At 50.9% G+C, this 23,923-nt stretch overlaps 1 protein-coding gene across 1 annotated transcript in view; it reads right to left on the bottom strand.

Moving 5' to 3' along the window:
- LOC101992308 (maestro heat-like repeat family member 5) overlaps positions 1–23,923 on the bottom strand; it is a 41,796-nt gene that overhangs the window by 10,287 nt on the left and 7,586 nt on the right. Inside the window, exons 9-26 of the mRNA XM_005354610.3 lie at positions 21,913–22,008; positions 20,965–21,069; positions 16,023–16,158; positions 15,782–15,876; positions 14,418–14,564; positions 13,814–13,968; positions 12,753–12,897; positions 11,360–11,544; positions 11,016–11,153; positions 10,727–10,838; positions 10,397–10,540; positions 9,644–9,820; positions 8,182–8,337; positions 6,831–6,953; positions 5,343–5,445; positions 5,069–5,143; positions 4,800–4,888; positions 4,419–4,437 (exon numbers count right to left, since the gene is read on the bottom strand). Of these exons, the coding sequence (XP_005354667.2) occupies positions 4,419–4,437; positions 4,800–4,888; positions 5,069–5,143; positions 5,343–5,445; positions 6,831–6,953; positions 8,182–8,337; positions 9,644–9,820; positions 10,397–10,540; positions 10,727–10,838; positions 11,016–11,153; positions 11,360–11,544; positions 12,753–12,897; positions 13,814–13,968; positions 14,418–14,564; positions 15,782–15,876; positions 16,023–16,158; positions 20,965–21,069; positions 21,913–22,008 (2,200 nt within the window). The remainder of the gene's footprint in view (positions 1–4,418; positions 4,438–4,799; positions 4,889–5,068; positions 5,144–5,342; positions 5,446–6,830; positions 6,954–8,181; positions 8,338–9,643; positions 9,821–10,396; positions 10,541–10,726; positions 10,839–11,015; positions 11,154–11,359; positions 11,545–12,752; positions 12,898–13,813; positions 13,969–14,417; positions 14,565–15,781; positions 15,877–16,022; positions 16,159–20,964; positions 21,070–21,912; positions 22,009–23,923) is intronic.

Genomic DNA, 23,923 nt, shown 5'->3' with positions numbered 1-23,923 from the left:
TGCTGCATGTTTTAATGGCCCATTGTTTGAACACGCTGTAGTTAATCCACTCTACTACTGAGACCTATCTTGGTGGCTTCTAGGTTGAGGAAGTTATGAGTGAAGTTGCTGTCAGTTTCCAGCTCCTTTCAGTAAATGCCTTGAACTGCAATGTCTGGACCAGAAGGTCAAAGCTGTATCTTGTCTTCCTTTGTGGCCATTTCACCTGCCTGCCCTCATCGGCACTGGCTAGTGTCATGCTCTGTCTTGTGTTTTAGTAGTTTTCAGCCATCTTACTACACACGTGGTGCCCACTGCCGCCATGACTTGCTGTTTCCTCCACTGTTTATGAGCCCAGGGCCAACCTCTTTATTCTAAAAGTAACTGTCTTTTGTAGAGCAGAACGTCTGTGAAGAGCTTGAACATGTGGGTGGGGGAATCAAGTGCTGAATGTACTTTTTGTGTTGACCTAAGGACTCGTTGCTAAATTCAAGGTCATTCTGTTTTGGTGTTTTTTTCCTACTGTCTTCTAGGAGTTTTCAGTTTTTTGTACTCTAATGTTCATTCTGGTGGTTTTGGTTTTAAAACAGCATCTAATTATTTAGTCTAGGTTAGCCTGGAACACAGCATGTAGCCCAGGCTGGCCTCAGGCTCAAGGCATGCCTCCCAGCTCAGTTGCCCTATTGCTAGAACTGTAGATGTTAGCCACAACCCCTACCCAGTCAATCTGATAACTTTATTTTTAAATTAAAAAAAAATGAAACTTTACTATTAGTTTATGGTGTGGATGCTTCCTTTGCACGTATGTGTATTACTGAGCATGTGCAGGGCCTGCAAAGTTCAGAAGGGGGTGTTGGATCCCCTAGAACTAAAGTTGCAGATGATCCTGAGACACCGTGTGGGTGTTTAATCATTTTCGTGTGAGACGGGAGATGAGAGCATCCTAGCCACACTGTGTTGTCTTTGCCGCTTCATCCAGGCTCAGGCGACTGCACAAGGCTCCTCCAGGGCTCCAGATGGCTCTGCCCATTAGTTTGTCTCTGATCAACTCTGCTGCCTTCGGCTTTGCTTATTTCTGTTCTGTTTCTTTGTTTGATTCTTCTGTTTCCTCTCTGCCTTGTCTATTTGATTCTTTTCTCTCTGTCCTGTCTGATTCCCTTCCCCTTTTCTGTCTTGTTTCTCTGTTTGGTTCTTGTTTTCTGTCTTGTTTTCCTGCTTCATTCTTGTCCTCTGTCCCTCTTGGTGCCCGATTCTCCCGTCTTTTGCTGCTCTGCTGTGACGTCGCATGGCAACAGAGGTGGCTCAAAGTCTTTGGAAAGTCACCCTCAGGACCCTGTCTTGCCTGTGTCTGTTGTGTGTTCTTTCCCCTGCAGTCATTGAGGGTTTTCAGATTCTTTACAGAGCATTTACTTTTGGATCGCAAAACTGGCTTTTCAAATGGGGGCTTTAGATTCTTGGCTCTATGAGGCATCTGTGCGCCTGGCCCTCTCCATGGTCAGGCACCAAGGGAACAAGGAGAAAACAGAAAAGCAAGAGCATCCCCTACCCTCTCAGTCTCCACTCCTGCCTCGGAGGTCTGTGTCTTTGGTGCTCACTTAAGATTTCCCAAGACTGGAGCATCAGACAGAAGCACACAGAAGGCAGAGCTGTTCTCCAACTGTCCCCCTAGGTGTTCCACCACCTCGCCCACACCAGGCGTCAGCTGACTGTCTGACTTGCCAAAGAAGCCTGGAAGGATCTGGAACCTTGCTCCAGGAACATCTCCCTCGCTCTTCCCAAACTTCTGCTTCTCTCCCTGTATTCGTAGGCCCCGAGTCTTCCATCCCAGACTGAGAGCTGCGCACTGTGTTCTTCACCCATTTGTCTGTGGAGCTGCTGCTTGTCCTGGAGTGTCCATATGTTCTGCAGCCCACCTGCATCAGTGACTTCTCTCCTTGCCGTGGCAGAAACATGACAGAGGCAGCTTGAGGAAGGAAGGGATTAGTGTGTCTCACAGTCCAAGGGACACAGTTCACCGTGGCCGGAAAGGAGGGGTGGCAGGAGTGCGATGCAGCTAGCCAGTCACATTGTAGCCACAGCCAGCAAGCAGTCCTGGTACTCTGTGTGCAGTGTGCAGTCTCCTTTCTATTCGGTCTGGAACTCCAGGCCACACGACGGTGCCACCGCTGTTCAGGGTGGGGCTTCCCTCCTCCATTGAACTTTTCTGAATTCATCCTCATAGACACACTCAGATGTGTGTTTCCATGGTGATTCCAAGTCAAGTGGGCTGTAGAAAACCATAGCAGCATCACAGTCATTGCTAATGTCTCCTCACTTCATCCATGTATGTCAGTAGACACATGCCCAGTTGTGGTGATGCTTCCCAGGATGTTGGGTTACTATGAGCTGCCTTCTTTGTCTGTTTTGCCATAGATTTTCATTTTAATTTAATTTTAATGAAGTCTGTTGAATATATATCCAGAAGACAATCATACTACGAGGACATGTGCTCATATGTTCATAGCAGCATTATTTGTAATAGGCCAGAACCTGGAAACAACCTAGATACCCCTCAACTGAAGAATGGATAAAGAAAATGTGGTATATTTACATGATGGAGTATTATACAGTGGTAAAAAAATTAATGACATCTTGAAATTTGCAGGCAAATGGATGGATCTAGAAAAAATATTGAGGTAACCCAGACTCTAAAACACAAATATAATATGTATTAAAGTGGCTTTTAGACATAAAGCAAAGAAAAACCAGCCTACAGGCCTCAACCCCAGAGAAACTAGAGAATCATGAGGACCTTAAGAGAGACATATGTGGACCTACATGGGAAATAGAAAAAGACAAGATCTCCTGAGTAAATTGGGAGCGTGGGGAATCACAGGAGAGGGTAGAAGGGGAGAGAGGAGAAAGGGAGAGGAATGGAGAAAAATGTATAATTCAATAATTTAAAAAGATTATGGATTTGTGTGTTTCTTCTGTTTTGGAGAATTTCTCAGAATTTCATCTCATTCTCTTTAGCCCTTCCTGCTGTGCTAATTTTTGTCCTAATCTAGTGTTCCGTGCATGGGAGTTTTGTCTGCTGTACTGTTCAGTGTGGTATCTGAAGTTCCTGGTGTTAAAAACCTGTGGAAACCCCTCTTTCATCTTCCATAAAGAGGCTTCTGACATCTTGTCTCTAAGCATCCGACAGGGGTCCATTTGTGGTTTAACGCAGTCGCCTGTATGAAGAGGGCTTTATGGTGGGAGCACTCACAGGAGCGAGGCTCTGATCCTGCTCTTGGCATGGGTGGACACTATTGTCCTGCGGACCCTTTGGAGCCCTGACCTAGTGTGGGCTGGGTTCAACTCCCTTCCCTGTAGGAGCCAGGGCCTGTCTTCTAACTCCACCCCCATGTCCTCATCGGTCCCCAGGGCCTTCCCTCATCGCTCTTGTGTCAGCCCACTGTTTGGGGGTCTTGACTGTTTTTAAGCCTTTAGAATTGTCTGGTGACACATAAAACTAATTATTTTAATGTGCCCAAGATGGAGGCATGTTGGTTTTACTGGGAGCATCTATCACACACACTATAAAAGCTGGGGGCCTCCCATCACATACCCCTAGTACTCTGGAGAGACATACCCTTCCCCTTCCTCAGCCCAGCCTCTCGTGGGCATCCCGGACAGTGGACCGCCCTTCTCATGCTGTCTCTGCTCTCAGTTCTCATGGCCCACCCAGCCTCTGGCTTGTTTTTCCTGCTCTGGCTGCTTATTCTGAGTGTTGTCTGTGGGGCCATGCTGCTCCAGCCATACCGAGATCTGTAATTTTGATGTCCCCTGTTGTAGATAGAGCTGTGATCCTGGACTTTACCTGCTAACAAGGGTTAGGAGCTGGATGGACTGACTTGGAAGTTCTGCTCCTAGAGGGCATCCGGAACCTCTTCAGCTCCTTCCTGCTTCCGATTCCTCCTCAATCCTGCTGCCTCCCCTTTGGGGTTGTGGCTGGCAGGTGGGGATGTTTAGTAATTTCTGGGTATCTGATATGACCCAGTACCTCCACCCTGAAATGGCACAGTACATCTGAGCATCTCTTAGGAGTCTATGTGCCTCCTATACAGCCACACCCGAGGCACTGGCTGTATTTATATCTGTTTTCCACACCCTGAGTCTACCCTGGTGGCCTCCATGGTATCCTAATGCCACTGTGGTAGGCAAAGGTACTGTGCATGACTGAAGGGCCTGAATGGGCTTGGGGAAGGTGTCTTTGCTGGAGAGAATTGGTATCCGCAGGAGAACCACGCAACAGCAGAGAAGCAGCAAAGCTGATTGTGAGAATGGTGTCCCCAGAAAGCTGGAAGTCCCACCAAGTCCTGGGTGTCAGCTAAGCAAAGGTTGTGGGCAAGCAAGTAGGAAAGGTTCTGTGGCCACAGGAGAGAGGCAGGTATTAAACAGGTTCATGGAAGACCTACCTGCGGACAGGCAGATGAACTGGGTAGGCAAGGGGTCAAGTGGGCATATGGGACAGCCTGGGCCTGGCTGAGGACAAACTAGGGCTGGAGAAGAGGCTGCTGAGGGTGGCTCCTAGGGCCTCAGGATCTTGCTTGAATATGGCAACACCTATTCTGAAGACTCCAGCTCTTGCTGCCTAGGGGAGCATTATGGTAACTTCTAGAGTTCTGAGTCATGCACCCTTCCCACCCCCACAGCCTATGGAGTTGAGATTAAAAGGGAGAGTTGGCCTGACCTGTTGCACACATGTCTGGGAGGAAGCCAGAGATACTCTGTGGCATTTAATAAAGATAGGACTCAACAAAGACAAAAATAAGGACAAAGCAGCCTCAGCTTCTCACGTAGTGGGACAGCTCTATGACATCATCCCAATGGTTCAGGTAGAACTTTCTGGTCCTGGAGTCTGTGTCATGGCTGAGGGCCTCCAAATCTGCAGGAGAGACCGGAGGTCCAATCAGGAGCTTGCTGTGGAACTGAGTGGCCCAATGGACCCACAGTCTGGATGGGGAAAGTGAGCTCCCCCCAGGGGCATCTCCCACTAGAAAGTTCCCTCGGGTGTCGGAAAGGCAGGCCTCAACCACCCAGGGGTGCAAAGGCTCCACTCACTCACAGTTCTTCAGGATGATCACATCGTCCTTTGTCAAGTAGAAGCAGAGTTCATTGAAGTAGTCCTGAAGCAATCCCCCTGGGACAGTCAAGGAGGTGGTTAGCAATGGCCACCCTTGCCCATTGAGAGCACTGGCCACCAGGGACGCCCCACCTCTCACTGTCATAGAGCTACTGCTCCTGCCGTTGACCTGGGACATGTGAACCTGACCACCAACTGTGGTAATGCAGGCCATGGGACATGAGGTAGGGTTTGTGGCTGCTGAATCAACACGTACCGATGAACCTCATGGCTGCCAGCTTCAGGTTCTTGTGGGGGCTGTCCAGATACAACAAGGCCTGACTGAGAAACTGCTGGTAGCTGCCGAAGTTGCTTTCTATCTGAAGAGAGAAGAGAGGGCCTGTGACCATATTGAGGGTCTGTGTGGTACCTCACTTCAGGGACATGGCTTTCCTGAGGTACCCCCAAGCACTGAACTCCACTTCCAGTACTTAGGGCCTGGAAGAGAGGAGGGTGGGCACCAGAGAGTCCCATGGGAGATCTGGAGGGGTGGTGGGTAGTGTTGGCCCAGTTCCTTCATTTGGTCCAATGAGGAGAGCCCATGCCGAGTTCTGGAAGAACCCATATTTGCGGCCGTTGCCAGCATCACTCTGGAGACCACCCAGCACGCCTCTGCCTATCCCTGACTAGTTGTCATCTCCTCACAGACCAGCAGCATATGTCCCACAGCCCCAAGCCACCAAGGTCCCCTGCAAGGCCCATGTCACGAAGAGGGAGAGGCAGGTTCATCCTTGGCAGCTTCAGTACCCCTGCTACTTCTCTGCTCTCCTGGGTTTCCTCTGGGCACTTACCTTGAAGTGTGGCCATCACGCCTTGCAGACATGACACAAGTGCCCACGTCATACACAGGCTCTGCCACTCTGTGTCCTTCAAAGGCCTCTCCTTTACTAAGTGCCCAGTTCCCTGTCCTCTCTGCTGTGCTTTTACTCTTTAAACTTTGGGTCCTGGTGGCACCTGGACCACGGTGAAAGAGCTGGAGGCCGCAGTCCAGGCTCCCTATCAAGGGCCATGCTTCTATTGTCACTGCTGTCAAGGGGCATGTCATGCTGTCAGTGGTGCCACTGCATGTGATGGGTAAGCAGGCCAGAAGCTCAGTGGACCCACCCTGTCCAAAGACCACCTTGAGATCTTTGCAGCCACAGTTCTAGGCCTTTCCCTTGTGGCCGAACTAGATCCAGTGAAGCCTGTAGACAGAAGACAAGCCTGTCCTGCCTTGAGTGTGTGACTTCGGTCCTGTTCAAGAGGCTGGGATTGTGACCCTGACAGCCCAGACCCAGGAAGGCAGAAGAACTTGGGGCCAGAAATTAAAGTGGTTGCTAGGTGACAGGAGGTGGCATTTACTACTGGTCTCTCACATTTGGGCCCTGCAATGTCTGGACTCTGAGGCTCAGCTGCTTCTGCCTTAAAACTGCACTGGAACATCATGGGGCACTCTGTCCTCAGAGGCCCCACTAAAGAGGCCTTGGACACACTCTAGAAATATCATGGAGACTCTGCCAACCTTCCTGGACAGCTCACTTCAGAGAACCCAAACTCCATTATGAAGGGAAAATGCTCCCCCACAGAACCTCAGTACTTAAACACTGTTAGGACTGCCTCTCCCATCCCCATACCCCACCTTCAGAGCAGTCGTCTGGGGTGACTAAATAAAGAGCCATCATTCTCCAACTCCAAGCTCTCCCCTGGAAAGGGGCCCACACCTTACCATGTAGACAAAAATGTCATTCTCAGCGCCCGGCCCTTGGCCCCATGCCAGCTTGCCAAACAGCTCCTTCTGGAACTCCCACTTTAAGAAGATGGCGCAGCGCAGGAAGGTGTACTTGGCCTTCTGTAAGTGGAGAACAGACTGCCTCTGCTTCCACCCGTCATCACCCCCTTCATCCCAGACAGACCCTGAGAAGAGGTTTCTGTAGCAGTACCATCTCTGGACTCCTAGGGTCCTGGGCACTAGTCGGTCTTGGCACAGTTGGTGGGGGCACTAGAAGGGAGTGCATCACCACAGGATGGGATGACCCACTCCCTAAGCCCAGGGTGACCTGCTCTGACTCTCACAGAGCTTCCAGAAAGGCTGCCCAGGCCTCCTTCTGAAGAACCAGCTTGGTGTACGAGTCTCAGAGGGGTGGGGGCTTATTCTAAGTTTAGGAAGGGACCTGACTTCCCACAATGAATACTGGCCTGGGCTAGGTTTGTTAAACATGAGGCCTTACTCTCAGAAGCATGGGACAGCTTGTTCCCAGGGCCAGCAGGGGCCAGCAGAGGCCAAGCTTGATCTGTGAGTGTAGATACAAAACTAGGCTAGCTTCTTAGAGAAGAAAAGCTAGAGGCCTACAACACCCAAGGCCCTCACGGCATGGCTAAGTGTTTCAGAACCACTCCAGGGAGGTGGGGTGTCCCTGAAACACAAGGTTTCTTGGAGGGGGCGGTCATGGAATTAGGCAGGCAGGGTACAAGTAGGTGTTCCAGTGCAAACATGGGCACAGCAGGGCTGGAGAGGAGAAGGTAGAAGTTGGAAGATCCTGAATGCCAGATTCTTGCAGCTGATTTTAGATGGAAGAGTGGAGGTCTGCAGCCAAAAGAGGCTGTACAAGGGCCTGGAGGGATGGATGGATGGAAGGATAGATGGATGGATGGATGGATGGATAATGGATGGATGGATGGATGGATGGATGGATGGATGATGGATGGATGGGTGGATGGATGGATGATGGATGGATGATGGATGGGTGGATGGATGAATGGATGGATGGATGATGGATGGATGATGGATGGATAGATGGATGGATGATGGATGGGTGGATGGATGGATGATGGATGGATGGATGGATGGATGTGGTGAGGAATCTGAAGCAGGTGGCTGAGGAAATACCACCAGGATAGAGCCCACTCCTTTTCTCTGGTGCCGGGTTGCCCTACAAACCCAGCCCCCTCTGTGCCCCAGGTGGACTCTCCAAAACACTAGCCTCACTCTGGTCTCCACTCAGAGAGCTGAGTCCACCACCTGGACCTCCTTTGGCCTTGCTCTCCTGACTGCCCCAGCTGAGCTAGAACACACTCACCACGGCCACTTCTGGGCAGGGGTCAGCCATGTGGAAGAGCAGGGGCACTATAGCTCGGAAAGCCAGGATCTTGAGGCTCTGTTGAAACTTCTTGCCACCATAGTGGATGACATCTCCAAACAGGAAGATGGAATGTTCTCGTACCTTTGCTCTTTCCTGGGGGAGATAGAATTCTCAGGCAAGTGACAAGTCAGCCTTATCTCATGACTTCTAGTTGCCTCACTTTGGCCCTGATTAGCTCAGGGACAACCTACATTGTCCCTAATCCCACAGACCAGTGTCCCCTTAGTCCCTGACTCCTGTCAACTTCTCTCCCATGGTGTGGTGGTTTGAAAGAAAATGGCTCCCAAAGGGAGTGCACTATTAGGTGGAATGGCCTTGTTGGAGGAAGTGTGTCACTGTGGAGGTGGGCTTTGGGGTCTCAAGGTTCTCTCAGTGTGACAGTCAGTCAACTTCCTGCTGCCCACAAGATGTAGAACTTTTAGCTACTCCTCCAGCACCACATCTGCCCGCATGCCCCCATGTTCCCTGCCATGATGACAATGGACTGAACCTCTGAAACTGTAAGTGAGGCCCCTCAATTAAAATGTTTTCTTTATAAGAGTTTCTGTGGTCATGGTGTCTCTTCACAGTAATAAAAACCCTAACTAAGACATATGACCTTCTCGTGTCCCCCATTTCTTCAGCTCTACTCACGATCCCCTCCCAGCCTTCTCTGACTTACTCCTTCTTCCTGATTTCTCACCTCTGGGTTTCTCTGCATGTCCCTGGGGTGACAGCAATCATACCTCCACTCCTAGGCAGACCTGACTATGGAATCTGTGACATTTTAGCTCCGTGACCCTGGGCGAGGTTCCTTCCCTGCACCGATTCACCTTTGGTAAACAGTAGCTGGCAACCGTGCCTTTGTCCTTGAATTGAGGTGGATGCAGAACCCAACACCTAAGGGAGTGCCTGCCAATGCCAGCATTGCTCCTTCTACAAACCCTGTCATGACTCAGCCTCTTGTCCATGAAAGGCAGAGATATCTTCTGCCCCAAACTGCCTCCACTGCCACCTCCTTGATTTCAGATGTACAGTAGCCACTGACTGCCTACCTACCCCAACTGGGGCTTATCCTAGCTCTAATCTTCGTGGTTCTAATCTATCACAGGGGCACATCGTGGTGGTTTTCCTGGGACTGTCCATGCCAAGAGCAAACCTTCCTCATTCCTAATCTCAACCCCCTGAAGTCACTTGACTCATGCTGTTTTCAAATGGAATCACTGGTTCTGATGGCCTGAGAACAAGACTCAGCACTGACACAGACTTCAACCAGCCCCGGTCTACAGAATCTGTATTCTTAGGTGGGCTCTGGAGATGGTGCAGAAACTGGATGCTAAGTTGTACTGGTTTCTGATTGCTGTCTACAGCCCAGCCCTGCCCTGTTCTGCCTCCCCACTCCACCCACTTCCCAGCTCACATCTGTGAACAGGCTGAGAAGGTGCTGAGCAATCTTGAAGCTGGCAATTCCAATGCCATGGACACCCAGACGGTGTAGGAGGTGGCCCATGGTCTCCATCAGGCCCAAAAGGTCCTCGAACTCAGGCTGCAGGAAGTTGTCCAAAAGCTCCGTCAACTTACTTCTTAGCAGAGTTACCTGCAGGGAGACCACCACCCTCCAGTGGGACTTTGGCCAGTTTCTGTCAGATGCCCCATTGAGGCAGCCAGTCATAGCTCTGGGAAGATATTGGGGCTCCTGGCCTTCTCCTAAGGTTAGGTATCTGCCCATCTCTGAGTCAGTACAGATGTGGAGGAGGTCTGAGTGCTGAAGCTGGCTGTTCCCAGGTCCACTCCCTATTTCCCCTCATATTGGACAGAAAAACAGACAAAACCGCACCATTTTTTTTTTTTTGGCATAGGCCAGCTCTGCAGCTGCATCCCAGCCCTGTTATGAGAGATATGTCAGAACAGCCCTTCTCTGGGAGGCTGACAAGGGTAATGTGTTGGGTACCTGACAGGAGGTTATCATATGAGGGACTCCTAGCTAGGAGGAGACAAAGGGCCAGGTAGGAGCCCCATCTGAGGCAATTTAGCAGGGCCAACTGGGCTTGATCGGCTCTCTCTACCACCCCTTGCAAAAGAGATAACTATCAACACACTTCCTCTGTGCCCAGTCCTCTCTATAACCTTCTGGAATGGCAGAGGGCACCTCTCTCAAACTCCTGCCCCTCACCTTGCAAGGATGCATCAGGGTGCTGCCTAGCCCCTTCAAGCTCAGAACTCGCACTGTGTGGTTGCGGCTGGAAAGGCCCAGGTTCAGGGAGTGGTCCATGGCCTTCCGAGACACGTTCTGGCAGACATCTGGGCTGTTGAGAAACTGGGCAGGGGTCGGCACCATCAGTCCACATGTTAACCACAACTGCCAAGGAATCAGTTGACCCCACACCATGATAAAGAGTTAGACCCCCCAACAGCAAGCACACCTGAAACATGAGACAGATGTACACATTTCTATCAGAGACCTGGAAGGGACGTTCACTGGGGTGGCTGGGCAAAGGCTGACCTCGGTGATGATGCAGATGGCCACAATGTTGTCGCGCTCCTCAGTGCTCTTCAGGGAGATGAGAGCCTGCCCCAAGACAGCCTTGACCTCGCAGTTATAATGAGCCATGGCCCTGTCACACGCAAGAGGAACACACACAGTCCCAGAGGGCTCCATTCTCCAGTCAGACCTCAGAGCTGGCGGCCAGACTGCTGAATCTGGAGTGCAGGGTCCAGAGCAGGGAGCATGGGCTGCGCTGGTGATCACTCTGCCCCTCCCAGGCAAAGGGTGCCCAAGCTGAGGGCCTCACCTGGCCAAAAGGGTCACTCCCTTTGGGAAGGTTTCCAAATGCGCAAAAAGCTCCCAGCCCTGGATCAGCTTGACATCAGCAAACACTTCCCAGTACTTGTTGGTCCAAAAGAGGCCCTTGAGGGCTTCCAGGCAGGTCCTGGGCAGGGAGGAACAAGACAGTGCCTGAACCCTGTCAGCTGCATCTACCTGGCTCCCTTTGCTCAGGAGTCTCCCCCCTGGCCAGGTTGGGTCCTCTGACCCACCCCTACCCTACCTCCATCCAAAATCCTTTCCTGCTTGGGTGCCCCAGAATCAGCATAGCTCAGTGGGTTCAAGGAGGGGACAGTAGCCATCTTGGCTCACCTGCAGGGCCCCAGGGGCTTAGAGGCTAGCTTGTCTTCCTGGTAGTCAAAGATACCCTCCACCAGGCCCACCTCCAGCAGGTAGTAGAGTTCTGTGAGGAGGCCCAGAAGGATCCCTGCGAAAGCCCAGCGGACCGTGTCCCTGTACTCCGGGGTGTAGAGAAGCTCATAAATGGTGCCCAGTGCCTGCAATGGATGACAGCAAAGCCCGGAGGGGGGCCCCTGAGTGGAAGAGTGGGGACAGCAGCTACAAAGTCACTCTAGTCCAGGGCTCACTGCCTTCGTCTGGCCCCCTGGGGCTCATCATGAATCTCCTCTGGATAAAGCCCCGGGGGTCCTTGTGGTAGTCCTGAGACTGAATCAGGCCCCATTTCAGTCTTTGTGTCTGGGCCCTGACCTCCTGGCTGTGCTGAGACCCCAGGAATGTCTGACTTCCACACTGCTGATCATGCTGTTCTTGGCTTGGCTCCACCTTCTGGTGAGCCAGATCTCTCCAAGTGCCCACCCTGCTGGGAGATCCTTCTCAGACCCTCCTTGACTCTTAGACTCTCCTGTCCCGTTGTCTTTTTGTTACTAACCCTGAGTTTCTGGTGGCTGGCTCCTTCCAACCCTATTTCTTTGGGGTTGGGCTATGGTGTTTGTGGAGGGGAGGGGCTTTCAGGTTGACCATCGAGTCCCCTGGCTCTTTCCCTAAACCATCTTCTAGTCAGTCCTATGGTAGCATGTCCACTACCCCACTTGGTCTTCCCTTGAACTGAAAGGTCTCTTTTCAGGGGCCAGAGATGAAGTGGGTCACTGCTAAGTCATGCCCTCACAAAGCCTGGGGGGAGTTCAGGTGCTAGCCTCGGCTCCCAATCAGTGCCGGCAACCACCCACCCTGGCTGTGCGGTCTGCTCAGGGATTCCTCTGCCTTCCCTGGATCCTTTTCTTCCGTCTTCCTTCACTATTCTTGCTCTCGCAGCCAACCATGGCCCAGTGCATGGTTACTGTATCTCTGGGTCTTTCCAGGATAACCAAGACTTTCTCTCCTACTTTCCAATGTGTCTAGGAACCATTTGCTGAGAGCTCATGGGATTTTTAGTTCTGTTATGCTCTATGATGGGGCATCCCCATGGAGAAACAAGTGCTGATAGTAGCAGGTGTCTGCAGCCAGGCGGCTGGTCCATCAGTGGGTACCCCAGACACTTAGCAGGGCCATGCATGCAGGGTGGGAGGTTCATGAGCAGGTGCAACACATTGTCTACCTTCACAAATGACCACAAACCATGGTAAAGGCTCGAGGGTGGGGCTCTTGGAGGAAGTCCAGTATCCTCGTGGGATCCCTCCGAGGCCCTGGGTACCGCTACTGAACCGGAGGGGACCATGCTGATGGCAAAGCAAAGGGTTCTGCTCACCATCAGGGAGACCAGACGGGCCTCATATGTGGAGTGGAGGAACCTCCTGGGTGGCCGCAGTTTCAACTTTACATAGAGCAGGGTTATAACATCACGAGCTAAGTGGTAGTTGGTAGCCAGAGCCTTCCACAGCAGTAGGATCCACCTGCTTGAGACAGGGTCTAGGCCACCACTGGGAACAGCACCGCAGAGAGGCCTCCCACAGTGCTGACCATTAGCAGGATGTGAAAAAGCAAGCCCCTTAGGAGCAGAAGGTGAGGGACCCCGAGATCCACGATCTGTGATGCTTCGTTAGACATCTGCATGAGCCCCAGCCTTGCAGCCCCTCTCTCCAGGACCCCGAAGCAAATGGCTGCTCTCCAGTCTGTCTTTTCTCTTGGGAAGTAGGGGCAAGCCCCTCAGACGGTTTGAAGAGAAGAGGGGAGCAGCAGAGCCAGAAACCACTTCAGGCAAAGCTCATGAGTCCTCAGTGGCACTTGCCTCTGTCAAGGGCTGTGTGCTCTGAGATGGATCGGCCACTGTCCCTGCCACCTCCCACATTGCCAACTATATACATATATTCATGAGGTGCTTAGTACATGGCCGGCCACCTAAAGACTGACTGGCTATGGCTATGCTGCTGCCGTCAGCCCACAGCCAGGTTCCAAATTAGTAAGGCTTTGTTATCAAGAGACTGCCACTGGTATCTAGTGTGGCAGCTGGAATCAGGACTCACTGGGACTCTGTGGTCACAGGGCACCCGTGGATGCGTGGAGCAATGTAACTGTATTTTCACAGCCTCTGACTGGTCTGTGGCTCTGTTTATAGACTGACCTCTGGTGACTGTGAATCTGAAATGGTGTCTATGCTGATGGCCCTCCTGGGACTGCTGGAGCCCTGTTTAATACCCAGACACTTTCAGAGCCCCTCTGGCCACAGTCCGGAGTCAGGAAGAAGACAGAACTGTTAAGAGCCTTTTCCTGCCTAGTGTGTTCAGTAAACAACTGTGAACTGGGCAGGAGGGTCACCACAGGCCTGGGTGATGCCTACACTGTAGTGCCCTGGGCCAAGGGAAGACCTACCTATCTGATGGGTGACATAGGGACAAGACCACCTCCACCACCTCCTGAATATGCTGGGTCCCCAGAGTCATGGTGACCTTACTTATGGTCTGCTGAACACTCTGAGAGCTGATGTTTGGCAGTTCCTGGAACAGGCCTTGCAAGATCTCAGCCACCTGCAGGGCAGAACGCAGCTTCAGACAAGGCAAGGCCCTCTGAGTTCCTGAGAGGACTTGGCTTTATGGCTCATCTCTCAGGCTGCATCTCTTTTTTAAGGGAGGTAGGGTGAACAAGCCAAGAGAAGCGCTGCTGTTGACCTGTAAGAGCACCCAAGTGGAGGGGGCCTGGCAGTCCCCAAGTGTGAGTCATCAGTTTAGTTGGCCAAGCCGAACTGGAGGAGAGTTAAATGTGCCCTCCCCCACAGGCCACCTATGAGGCAGCAGAAGGTGGGCCAGGAATCTTCTGGACAAAGGTAACTGGCCAGGAGTACATTGGGATCCCACTCATAGGCTGCTAGGCTGATTGCGCGTTGTCTCTGTGACTCCATGTGGATGAATGTATATGGCACATGCTCACATGGGCAGGTACACATAGTCTGAAAGGAGCCACGTCCACCCTGCCTCACCTGTTCCTTCCGTAAACCGGGTTCTTCACAGATCATCAGTAGGAGCTGGGCAGCAAGGTCGCAGCGGAGGTAGCTCCAGCTGCCCAGACTGTGCACCAGGGTAAGGATCAGCTGTGTGTGCTGCGCCACTGTCAAGTTCTTGAAGGTCTATGTAGAGTCAAGGTCAGGAGTGGGGGTGCATGGAATCTCTGGCCAGCACTGGCTCAGGTCAGGCAGCGAGCTAGGCTCTTACGAGAGAGGGAATGAAGGTTGTGTGTCCAGTCATGTAAGTGCCATGAACACAGGCTTGCAGGGTCCCAAAGTGTCCATTCAGCCCCTGCCCCTGGCTGCTATGACCTGTAGTTCCCCCAAATTGGGGCCAAGGCTGGGTGACTGCAAGTGTTGCAGCCATAACTACCCAGCTGCCTCTTCTCTGAAGACTTTCCCTAAGGTAGGAAACAGTCTTGCAAAGAGTCACTGCACCAAGGTCCTGCTGGGTCAGAACGACACTAACTCCCACCCAACTCTAGCCCCAATCTTTTTTTTTGTAAATCTTTTTTTAAAAGATTTATTTATTACATATGTAATGTTCTGCTTGTATGTCTGCCTGCAGGCCAGAGGAGGGGGCCAGATCTCATGACAGATGGTGTGAGTCACCATGTGGCTGCTGGAAATCAAATTCAGGACCTTTGGAAGAAGAGCCAGTGCCCTTAACCACTGAGCCATCTCTCCAGCCCCTCTAATCCCTACCTTATTTTCTTCTCCTACTTCCCCTGAATGGTGGGACCTGAATTGCCATCCACTGTCTTTTAGGAGGGGCCACTAGGACAGTAGACCTGGCCTAATCCATGGCCCAGGAGATATGAGATGCTTCTGACCCAGCCTGCTTCAGAAGCTGGACCCTCACTTGGAAGGTAAGAAAACAGAGGCTCGGGAAGATGGAATGACCTACCCAGGGCCTCCTAACAAGTCCTAGAACTTGAAAACAAACCCTGCCTCCTCTTCCCCATCTGATGTAACAGGCAGGTCAAGCTTAAGAAGAACACAGCAAGGGTCAGAGGGAGGGGTGTCCCTCAAGCTTACCTAGGATGAAGGGGTAGTGCTAACAACAGAGTGTCCCCAGAAGAGCAAGATTGCTGGTTGCCCTTGACCCCAGAGGGAGGTACACAAGTGAGAACCTCTGGCCCGTGGGTTCAAAGGCCCTATCCGAGCTGAGGCTGGAAGATGAGGTACAAAGACAGACAGTTTTCCTAGAAAAAGCAGAAGTCCATCCCATTCTGGTTCTGCCCAACCTGCATGCTTGGCTGCTCAGGTCCCTGGGACCCTTTGGCCCCATCTGTTCAGGACGGGAATGGAGAGGCCCAGGCCCAGTCTGACAACCTCACCTTCACCACGTGGTAGAGCTTCACCTCCCACTCTCTAGACTCGCTGGTTTCAAATTGCTTCATCTTGTTCCACTTTGCGAACTCCACCAACTTCCCTGTGTATGGTTGGGTTCGGGAGGGCTGCTCAGCCTGGAGGCAGCCTCTTTTCTCCTCCCCCACTTTCCCAGCTCACAATGAGGCCGAAGGAAAGCCTACCCAGAGCCACTCAGAGTCTCCCCTTCCCCAACCCTGCTCAGCTCACCTTTCTGCTGGAGCACGAGCTGCATGAGGAGGAAGACACAGTGGTAGGAATGCTGTTGTGTGATCGCGTCTTTATCCCGCCACAGCAGAGTCAGGAGGCCTAGCTGGCGGCCCAGCGTGGACGGCACGGCCTCTTTCTGGAAAGAGTGGGGCAGTGAGCAAAGCCAGGCCTAGCTTCCTTATGTCACTTTGTCCTTCCTTTTCTGCTCTCAGCATCTGTGGGAGATGCACTGGCTAGACTTTGAGAGAGGCTCCTGTCCCACCCATGAGAACCTCTCTGACCTGTCTGCTCACTGGAAAACAAAATTTCTGTTTTTTAACAACAAGAAGCTGGGCATGCCTATTACTTCCTTCAAGCATGTTTGTACAGGTGTGCCTGTTGATAGGAATATGTGACTGCATGCTTGTATGCATGCGTGTGTGCTAGTGTGTACGTATGCATGTAGGCATGCCAGTGGGTGTTCATATGTACCTGCATGATGGTATGGTCATGTATGTGTGCCTGTGTGTGCATGCATGCAAAACTCTTTAAATGTATGTATGCCTGTGTGTGCACACATGCTTGTGCGTATATGTGTGCATGTGTGTGTCCATGTATACCCACATAGGCTGGTATGTGTGCATCGTTTGTCTCTCTTGGATGTTTTAGGAGTTCCCTGGTCTTCAATAATTTGGACCGTGGTGTGTTCCCATGTGTTTTCCTTTGTGCCTGTCCTGCTTGGGATTCCTTAGTATTCTTATCTGAAGGTACATATTTTTTTCAGCCAATTTGAGCAGTTTCCAGGGTGGTGGTACCACCCACTCTGCCCTGATTGTCTCACTTCTCCTGGGATTCTACGTCCACTCCACATTGTTCTACACCCACCGGGCTTCCCTCTTTTCCCTTTGGTCTCGGCAGGTTCCTTTGTCCTGGTTCCGATTCTTATTTCTTCTGTGGTGGCTGAGCTGCTGGTTAATGGACCCAGTGCCTTTTCATTTCAGATCTGTTTTGCTTGCAGTTCTAAATGTTCTTCCAACTCTTTCTTGTGGTTACCACATATCTCTTAGCATTATATTTTCCCCTTTAGCGATCGTTCCTCTAAAGTCCTGAACACAGGCGCACACTGTGTCTCATTTCCTCAGTTCCTTTTACCAGATGCAAAGCAGTAGAGAGAGGAATGGCAGACACCTCCTGAAATCCTCATGGAGATGACAGGGAGGGTGTTCTCAGTCTCCTCTGAATTTCTGGCCTCTGAGATCTGGAGGGTCACATGGTTGGAGCTTGACTTTAGTGAGTCTCCTGTGCCCAAGTAGGTTGGACCTGAACAAAAGCCACCCCAAGCTGAGCAGCTCTCCAGTGGGTCTGTGGGGTTGGAAAGTGACCTGATGAGGAATGAAGGATGGGGACAGGGGTTTGGGGTGGGGACAGCCCTGATCTGCAGAGGCTCTTTCTTCCTGTGTGGGCTACACTGCTGCCTTCTCAGAGTGCAGCAGCCGGGAGCACCCTGCTCACTCTCTGTCGGTTTAGGACATTTTGCATCATTCATGAATCCATCGCTCTGTGAAGCCCATGGTGGATGCTGTTTCTGAAGTCTCCAGGCTGAGCCTCTTAGCTCCCTGCCAGATCCCGACACCCAGACCAGCATGGTGGCCCGAGTGTGTGGCGGCCATCACACACCTGGCCAGCCCACCTTACCTGGAAGGACATATCCCATTGCAGACTCAGCAACCACTTCAGTTGGTGACAGGTGTCACCTCACTGCCCCTCTAGCCCCAGCCTGGATCCCCAAAGCCAGCTTTGCAAGGCCCAACTCACACAGTTTCCCGTGAAGCCCTTGCCCATGTTAAACCTTGGATGCATCTAACGGCTCTGTGAGGACCTTCACGGCCCTTTCATTTTTAGCATTGTAGCGTTAGCATTGATTCTACTTCAAACTAGGGAAGAACAGCTCAGAAGTCCTGCGTCCTCCAGCCACTGCCCCCCCTTAGCTACACTGTTCTGCTCAGTCCCTTCCGGTCTCCTCCCTTCTTCTGACAGGAAACACTGGCATTTGACCTCAAACACTCCATTGTGTGTTTCATAAGGAGGACAAATGTGACAAATGCACAGTGTGACAGCCACAGCCACAAAAATCGTATCCAACGTCAGTGTCATTGTCTCCTCCATATCCAGACTGCACCAGTTGTCCCAGTACAGTCATAATTAACACATGACACTCCTCGTCCACACGACACTCTCCACACAGAACACTCCTCCCATATCTATAAATACATAGAGCACTCCTCACAGAGAGAGCACTCCTCACAGAGAGAGCACTCCTCACACACAGAGACACACACACAGACACACACAGACACACACAGACTCACACACACAGACACACACACATACACACAGACACACACACAGCTCTCCTCACACACACAGACACACACACAGACACACACACACAGACACACACACATACACACAGACACACACACACAGCTCTCCTCACACATCCAACACCCCTCACGTTCAACATTCTTCACACACACATTTTTCGCAGACATAACCCTACTCACACACACACACCACTCACACATCTAACATACAATCACACTAATATGTGCACACCTCTCATGCATACACCCCAAGACACATACCTTACATGCACACCACACAGAGCTCGAGGAATGCTGAAATAGATACATATCTAAATCCATGCGGATTCAGAGAAGCAAGTGTCCAGCACTCCAGCTCTAGAACAGGGCCACCTGCTGTTACTCTCCAATGGAGGTCCTCGTCCCTTCGTGGGAGACCCCCAGCTTCCAGGCCCTCTGTACCTTCTGGCATTTGTAAATTTCTGAAAAAATTTCAGGATACTTCGAATACTGCACAGAACAAAATTTCAAACCAATATTACTGCAAAAACCAAACTACAGAATTCTTACCAGTTTTATGGTCATTTTTATTTACAATTATAGTTACAGAAAGGTCACAAACATTAAGTACAAAATGCAATAGCTTCGGAAATTTCAATAGATTGTTGTATCTGCATCCTCTTTCGGCTGCTGTGCCTGAGGCTGGGTGACTGAGAAAGAAGTTTATTTAGCTTGCAGTTTTGGATGCCAGGAAGTCCAGCATCAGGCAGTGGCTTCTGGCCAGGACCTCTCACTGCTTCGCTGTAGGGATGACACACAGCAGGTGTGCATGAATGACAAAGGAGACATCCAGTTTCTCAAGCGCTGACTGATTCCGGAGAGAATCCAGTATCAAGATAAAAACATAATTCCCTCCGGCAGGCCTCACATGCCAACATCTCTGTTGATTTCCACATTCCAACACACCACCCAGCACCCTCCCTAGTCCCTGTGCATCTGTGAGAAACTTCTCATCATGTTTCCTGGAGAAGCCTCACAGCCAGTCCTGCCTGCCAATCCTCACTCTTCTCATGGGTCCTCTTCTCTGCTGAATCCTGGTGGCCCACCCCTGTGGTCGATACCGCCACACATTGCTTGCCTGTTCTTATTGCTGGGCATCTGCAGGACTTCCAGCTTGGCTCCAGTATGAACAAAAGCATATAAGTATTCTTGCATAAATCTTTTTATATATAAATGTTCACTCCTCTTGGGTAAATTCCTAGGATCAGACCTGTGTACTTAGGGGATAAGTATGTGTTTAACTTTCAAAGAAACTGCCGGAAGTTCTGCCAGGCAGTTTTAACATCCTACGCTCCCACGGGCTCTGTGAGACATTTCCGGGGCTCCACACCTTGGCCAACACTTACTGTTCCCAGCCTTTAATTTTGCGCTTCCAGTGGTGGGTGGTGGCACCTCCCCGTGGCTTATTTGCATGTCCTTTATGACCAGTTATGTGGGGACACACTTGTTCTCATGGCTTCTGCAATGTCTCTCCTGTTGCCCATTTTAAGGGTCGGTTGCCTTTTCACTGAGTTACAGCTATCACATTTTCCGGACCCATTTCTTGTCCATCTGTGTCCTGTGTCAGGGTGCACAAAAGTTCCTCATTTTGATGAGGTCCGTTTGTCAATTTTTGTTTTTCAGGTGGGGTCTCCTATGGCCCAGGCTGGCCTCAAGCTCAGTAGAGTCAGAGTATGTGGCCAAGGATGACCTAGAAGCTCTGATCTTCCTGCCTCCACCTCCCAAATTCTGGGATTACAGCATGCACTGTCACACCTGTTTGATGTAGTGCTGGGGATCCAACCTAGGACTTGGTGCATGCTAGGCAAGTGGTTTACATACAGCCCCAGCCAGTGGTATCCATGTTGTATTTGTAGCTACTGCCTTCTGAATGCTGTCCAGGCCATCTGCCCACCCTTCCTTTAGGAAGAGGGTCTGTCTTCTTCTAGAGACCAGGAAGTTCTCAGCTTGTATTTCCCCCCTCCCTTCCTCTTCCTCTCCCCTCTCCTTCCTGACAGGGTCTCACAATGTAGCTTATGCTGACCTCAGACAATCCTCCTACTTCTTTTCTGAGGGTTAGGGTAATCACACCTGGCCCATGGGAAGCCTGCTTACATTGTTCCTGAGCTGTGGGGTGGTGGCCCAGGCTCACTACCTAAGGAATTTGGTTTCTCTCAGTCCTTCCCATCCAAGCCTGCTGCCTCCATGTGAAGTAGCTGGAGCTCGAGAACATAGAAATGGGGTGACTCTCTTTCTCTCAGCTGCTCCATTCCCAGCCTTCAGATCAGCTGATTCTAGGCTTGTCTGAGGCATGGGTCCTCCACACTGCAGCTTCCCTGTCCAGATCCAGGCTATTCCCCTCCCCCTCCCTATTCCTTCAGTCTCTGCCCTCTCTTGGTTGTAGTCTTGGCTTGGGGATTTCCTCGGGCCAACCTACTAAACTGTACCACATCGCCCAGCCTGAGGGCTCAGAGAGTGCCTATGGCAAGACTCCACCTGGATGCTAATCTCCATTCCCACCATCAGGAGCTCCCCAAGACTTTGGAGTGTAGGGAACTCACAGCGAGCTTCAAAGAGTCTACCACATACTGCAGAAGCAGGAAGATGGACTGGACAGCCCGGCTGCGCTCATGGCTCTTGTCAGATATCAACCAGTACTCTGTGTGCTGGGAAGAATAGGGGAGCGTGTGAGAACCTGCGCCACAGAGCCCATCACATCTAGCTCAACATCAGCCCAGAGTAGGGCCGCTGAGAAGGGCGACAGCCACCCAGCCAGGCCATTAGCCTCATTGCCTGTCCATCAATCATCAATCTACTTCTTCATTCCTGGGGTGCCTTATAGGTTTGGACCATCTGAGACATATGGAAAACCCAAGCGACAGTCTTATTCTTATACAGCCAGGACAATTGTTCTAAGAACAGGCCAACAATCCAAAGGTAGACACCAGCAGAGCATCCTTCAACTCAGCTCAACTCCAATGCTGTCAAGGTTAAGGGCTCTGTCCTAGAGAGTTTTCTGATTCTGGAGCCCCAACTGTGACTCATGTTTCAGTCCAGCCCACTGTAGATTATGTTCACCCACTTTTCATTCTATAAAAAGCACCCAAAGCAGACTACTTTACAAAGAGGTCTACAGTGGTGTGTGACTCTGGAGGTCTAGAATGCTGATGGCCTTCTTGGTGACAGTCCTAGGGTGATGAGGGGCACCACATTGTAGAGACAGGAAACACATATATGCACATTTCTTCCAATTCCCCTCCACTTCTCATAAAGCCTGTCACAGGGTTGGGGGGTACAGCTCAGTGTAGAACACTTATCTAGAATGTTGAATGTCTGTGTATAAATAAGGGCCTGGGGTCAATCTTTACCTAGTATTACATGTGTGGGCATGAACGTACACACACACACACACACACACACACACATCCACCTCCACACTCTCTCTAGCAGCTCAGGCTGGAGCTAAGGCGGGGACTAGAATTCCTACTTTGCTGGTTTACAGGCCTCACCTGCAGAAGGAAGCAGACCTCATCCATGCTCGGGTTCTCAGAGATGAAGTTCTGGAGGAGCAGATCCAGGGCACGCATTGTCTTCTTGTACAGCACCTGGCAAGGGCAAGGGACAGGGACAGCTGGCATCACATAGCCAGGTCACCTCATGGTCTCCCCAGCTCCTCCATGAGGGCTGCAAGGTATCTGCTTCCTTGGGCCCAACTCTGGCATGTGAGGCTGATCATGCCATTGGCAGCAGCTGGGACAGTGAGTCCTGCCTCCAGACTTTCCCCAGAGGAGCTGTGGTGCGAGCAAACAGATTCCTCTAGCTGCTCAAGTATGTCTCCTCCAGCTCTGCCCACCTCTCTCCTGCAGCCACTGAGGTAGTTTGCCTCTCTGACGTCTTTCCTGCTGACCTGCTGTTTCCCAAAGAAGGACTTTTGGTTAATGTCTCAGCCACTGACAACTTAGCAGTTACAAATTAAACACTTGTTTGTTTGTTGGTTGGTTGGTTGTTTTTTCAAAATGGGGTTTTTCTGTGTAGCCCTGGAACTTGATTTATAGACCAGGCTGGCCTCGAACTCAGAGATCTGCCTGCCTCTGCCTCCTGAGTGCTGGGATTAAGGAAGTGAGACTTCGCTACCTGACTTTTTTGCCACATATTTATAAAGACTAAAAGAGAGAGGAAATGGTTCTAGATGAAAAGAATCTTGAGATGATAATCTTGTCTCCAAGTGAAGGATGGTTTCAAATGGAAATAAGACCAGAAAGTGTAAATGCAAACACACTGGAAGGCCCAAGCATATCACTGCAAGGAGTCAAGAATTCCTCCCAGTTCACACCATCCACTGAGAGAGCTTCTGACGCGGAGGCGATACTCTTACGTGGAGATATTTCAAATAAGACTGCTAAAATGGCAATGAACACTTAAGGCTGAGCTGACCTGAGGATGGCCTTCCTCCTTTCCCAAATACAAACTTAAACTTATCTAGGAATCTCAGAAGCAAGAAAAGAGACTCCATTTCCAGCAAAGGATACAGATTGGTCACCTTGTGTGACCCTAGCAACCTATGATCTCATCCTAACAGGCTGCTGTCCTAACCACTTCAGGAAGCACCTTAGAATCTCATTTACGAAAAGGAGGGCGTGGAGGAAGGGCTCTTAGCAACCCTGTGGGTGGAGCTTGTGTGTCCAGGGCTAAGATGTTTAAGCCTGACTTCTTCACACGTGGGTGTGTCTTATCCTTTCTTTGGATGCCTCTACTTCTATCAACCCCATGCTGAGTCTATGTTAAACTGCCTTCCCAATAAAATCCAACTCTGCTCCAAACTGGACCATTCTAAAATTCTTTTCTGCACAAAGCCTTGAATCTTGGCTTTCCCTGAGTATGTGTCCCTGTAAGGAATTCTTCAGGTCTCTGAGGGCAGCAGCATAGAGCTGGGTCTCTCCCAAGCCCCACTTCCACTGATGAGCCCCAGCATCACTTACTGTGTTGTGGTACCCAAACACTCAACATGAGCAACTTCAAGGTTTGTTTTGGCTCACAGCTCAGCCCATACAGTGCATCACAGTGGCAAGGCATCTTGAGAAAGCATGGTGACCATGCCTGCTTGGACTATGGTGGCAGGAGCTTGCTGCACACTTCTCGTATGACTCAGAGCAAAGAGAACACTCAGGCTAGAAGCAGGGCCAGGCTCACCACAGTGACCCACTTTCTCCATCTAGGCCCCAGACTCCAATATCACCAGCTGGAGAATAAGTATTCAGACACATGGGTTTGTGGGGGACGTCTGACATTCAAACCTTGTTCTTGCAGCCTCCAGAGCTGTGGGTAGCAGCATACTGTTCTTTACAGCTATGGTACTTCTTTTCAACTGCCCCCACAAAATACAAAGCTGAACCCTCAAAATGCAAAACTTCCAGCAGAAAACTTAAGCAATCTTTGTGGCCCCTGGTCAAGCAAACTCCCTAGACATCCTACCCATAGCACAGGCCAAAAACAAAACAAAACAAACAAACAAAAAAAAAA

The sequence above is a fragment of the Microtus ochrogaster genome, chromosome 15, assembly GCF_000317375.1.
Source record: "Microtus ochrogaster isolate Prairie Vole_2 chromosome 15, MicOch1.0, whole genome shotgun sequence".
Classification (NCBI taxonomy): Eukaryota; Metazoa; Chordata; class Mammalia; order Rodentia; family Cricetidae; genus Microtus; species Microtus ochrogaster.
Note: the sequence above shows the minus strand (reverse complement) of the source record. Positions and strands in the feature narration are given on the sequence as shown.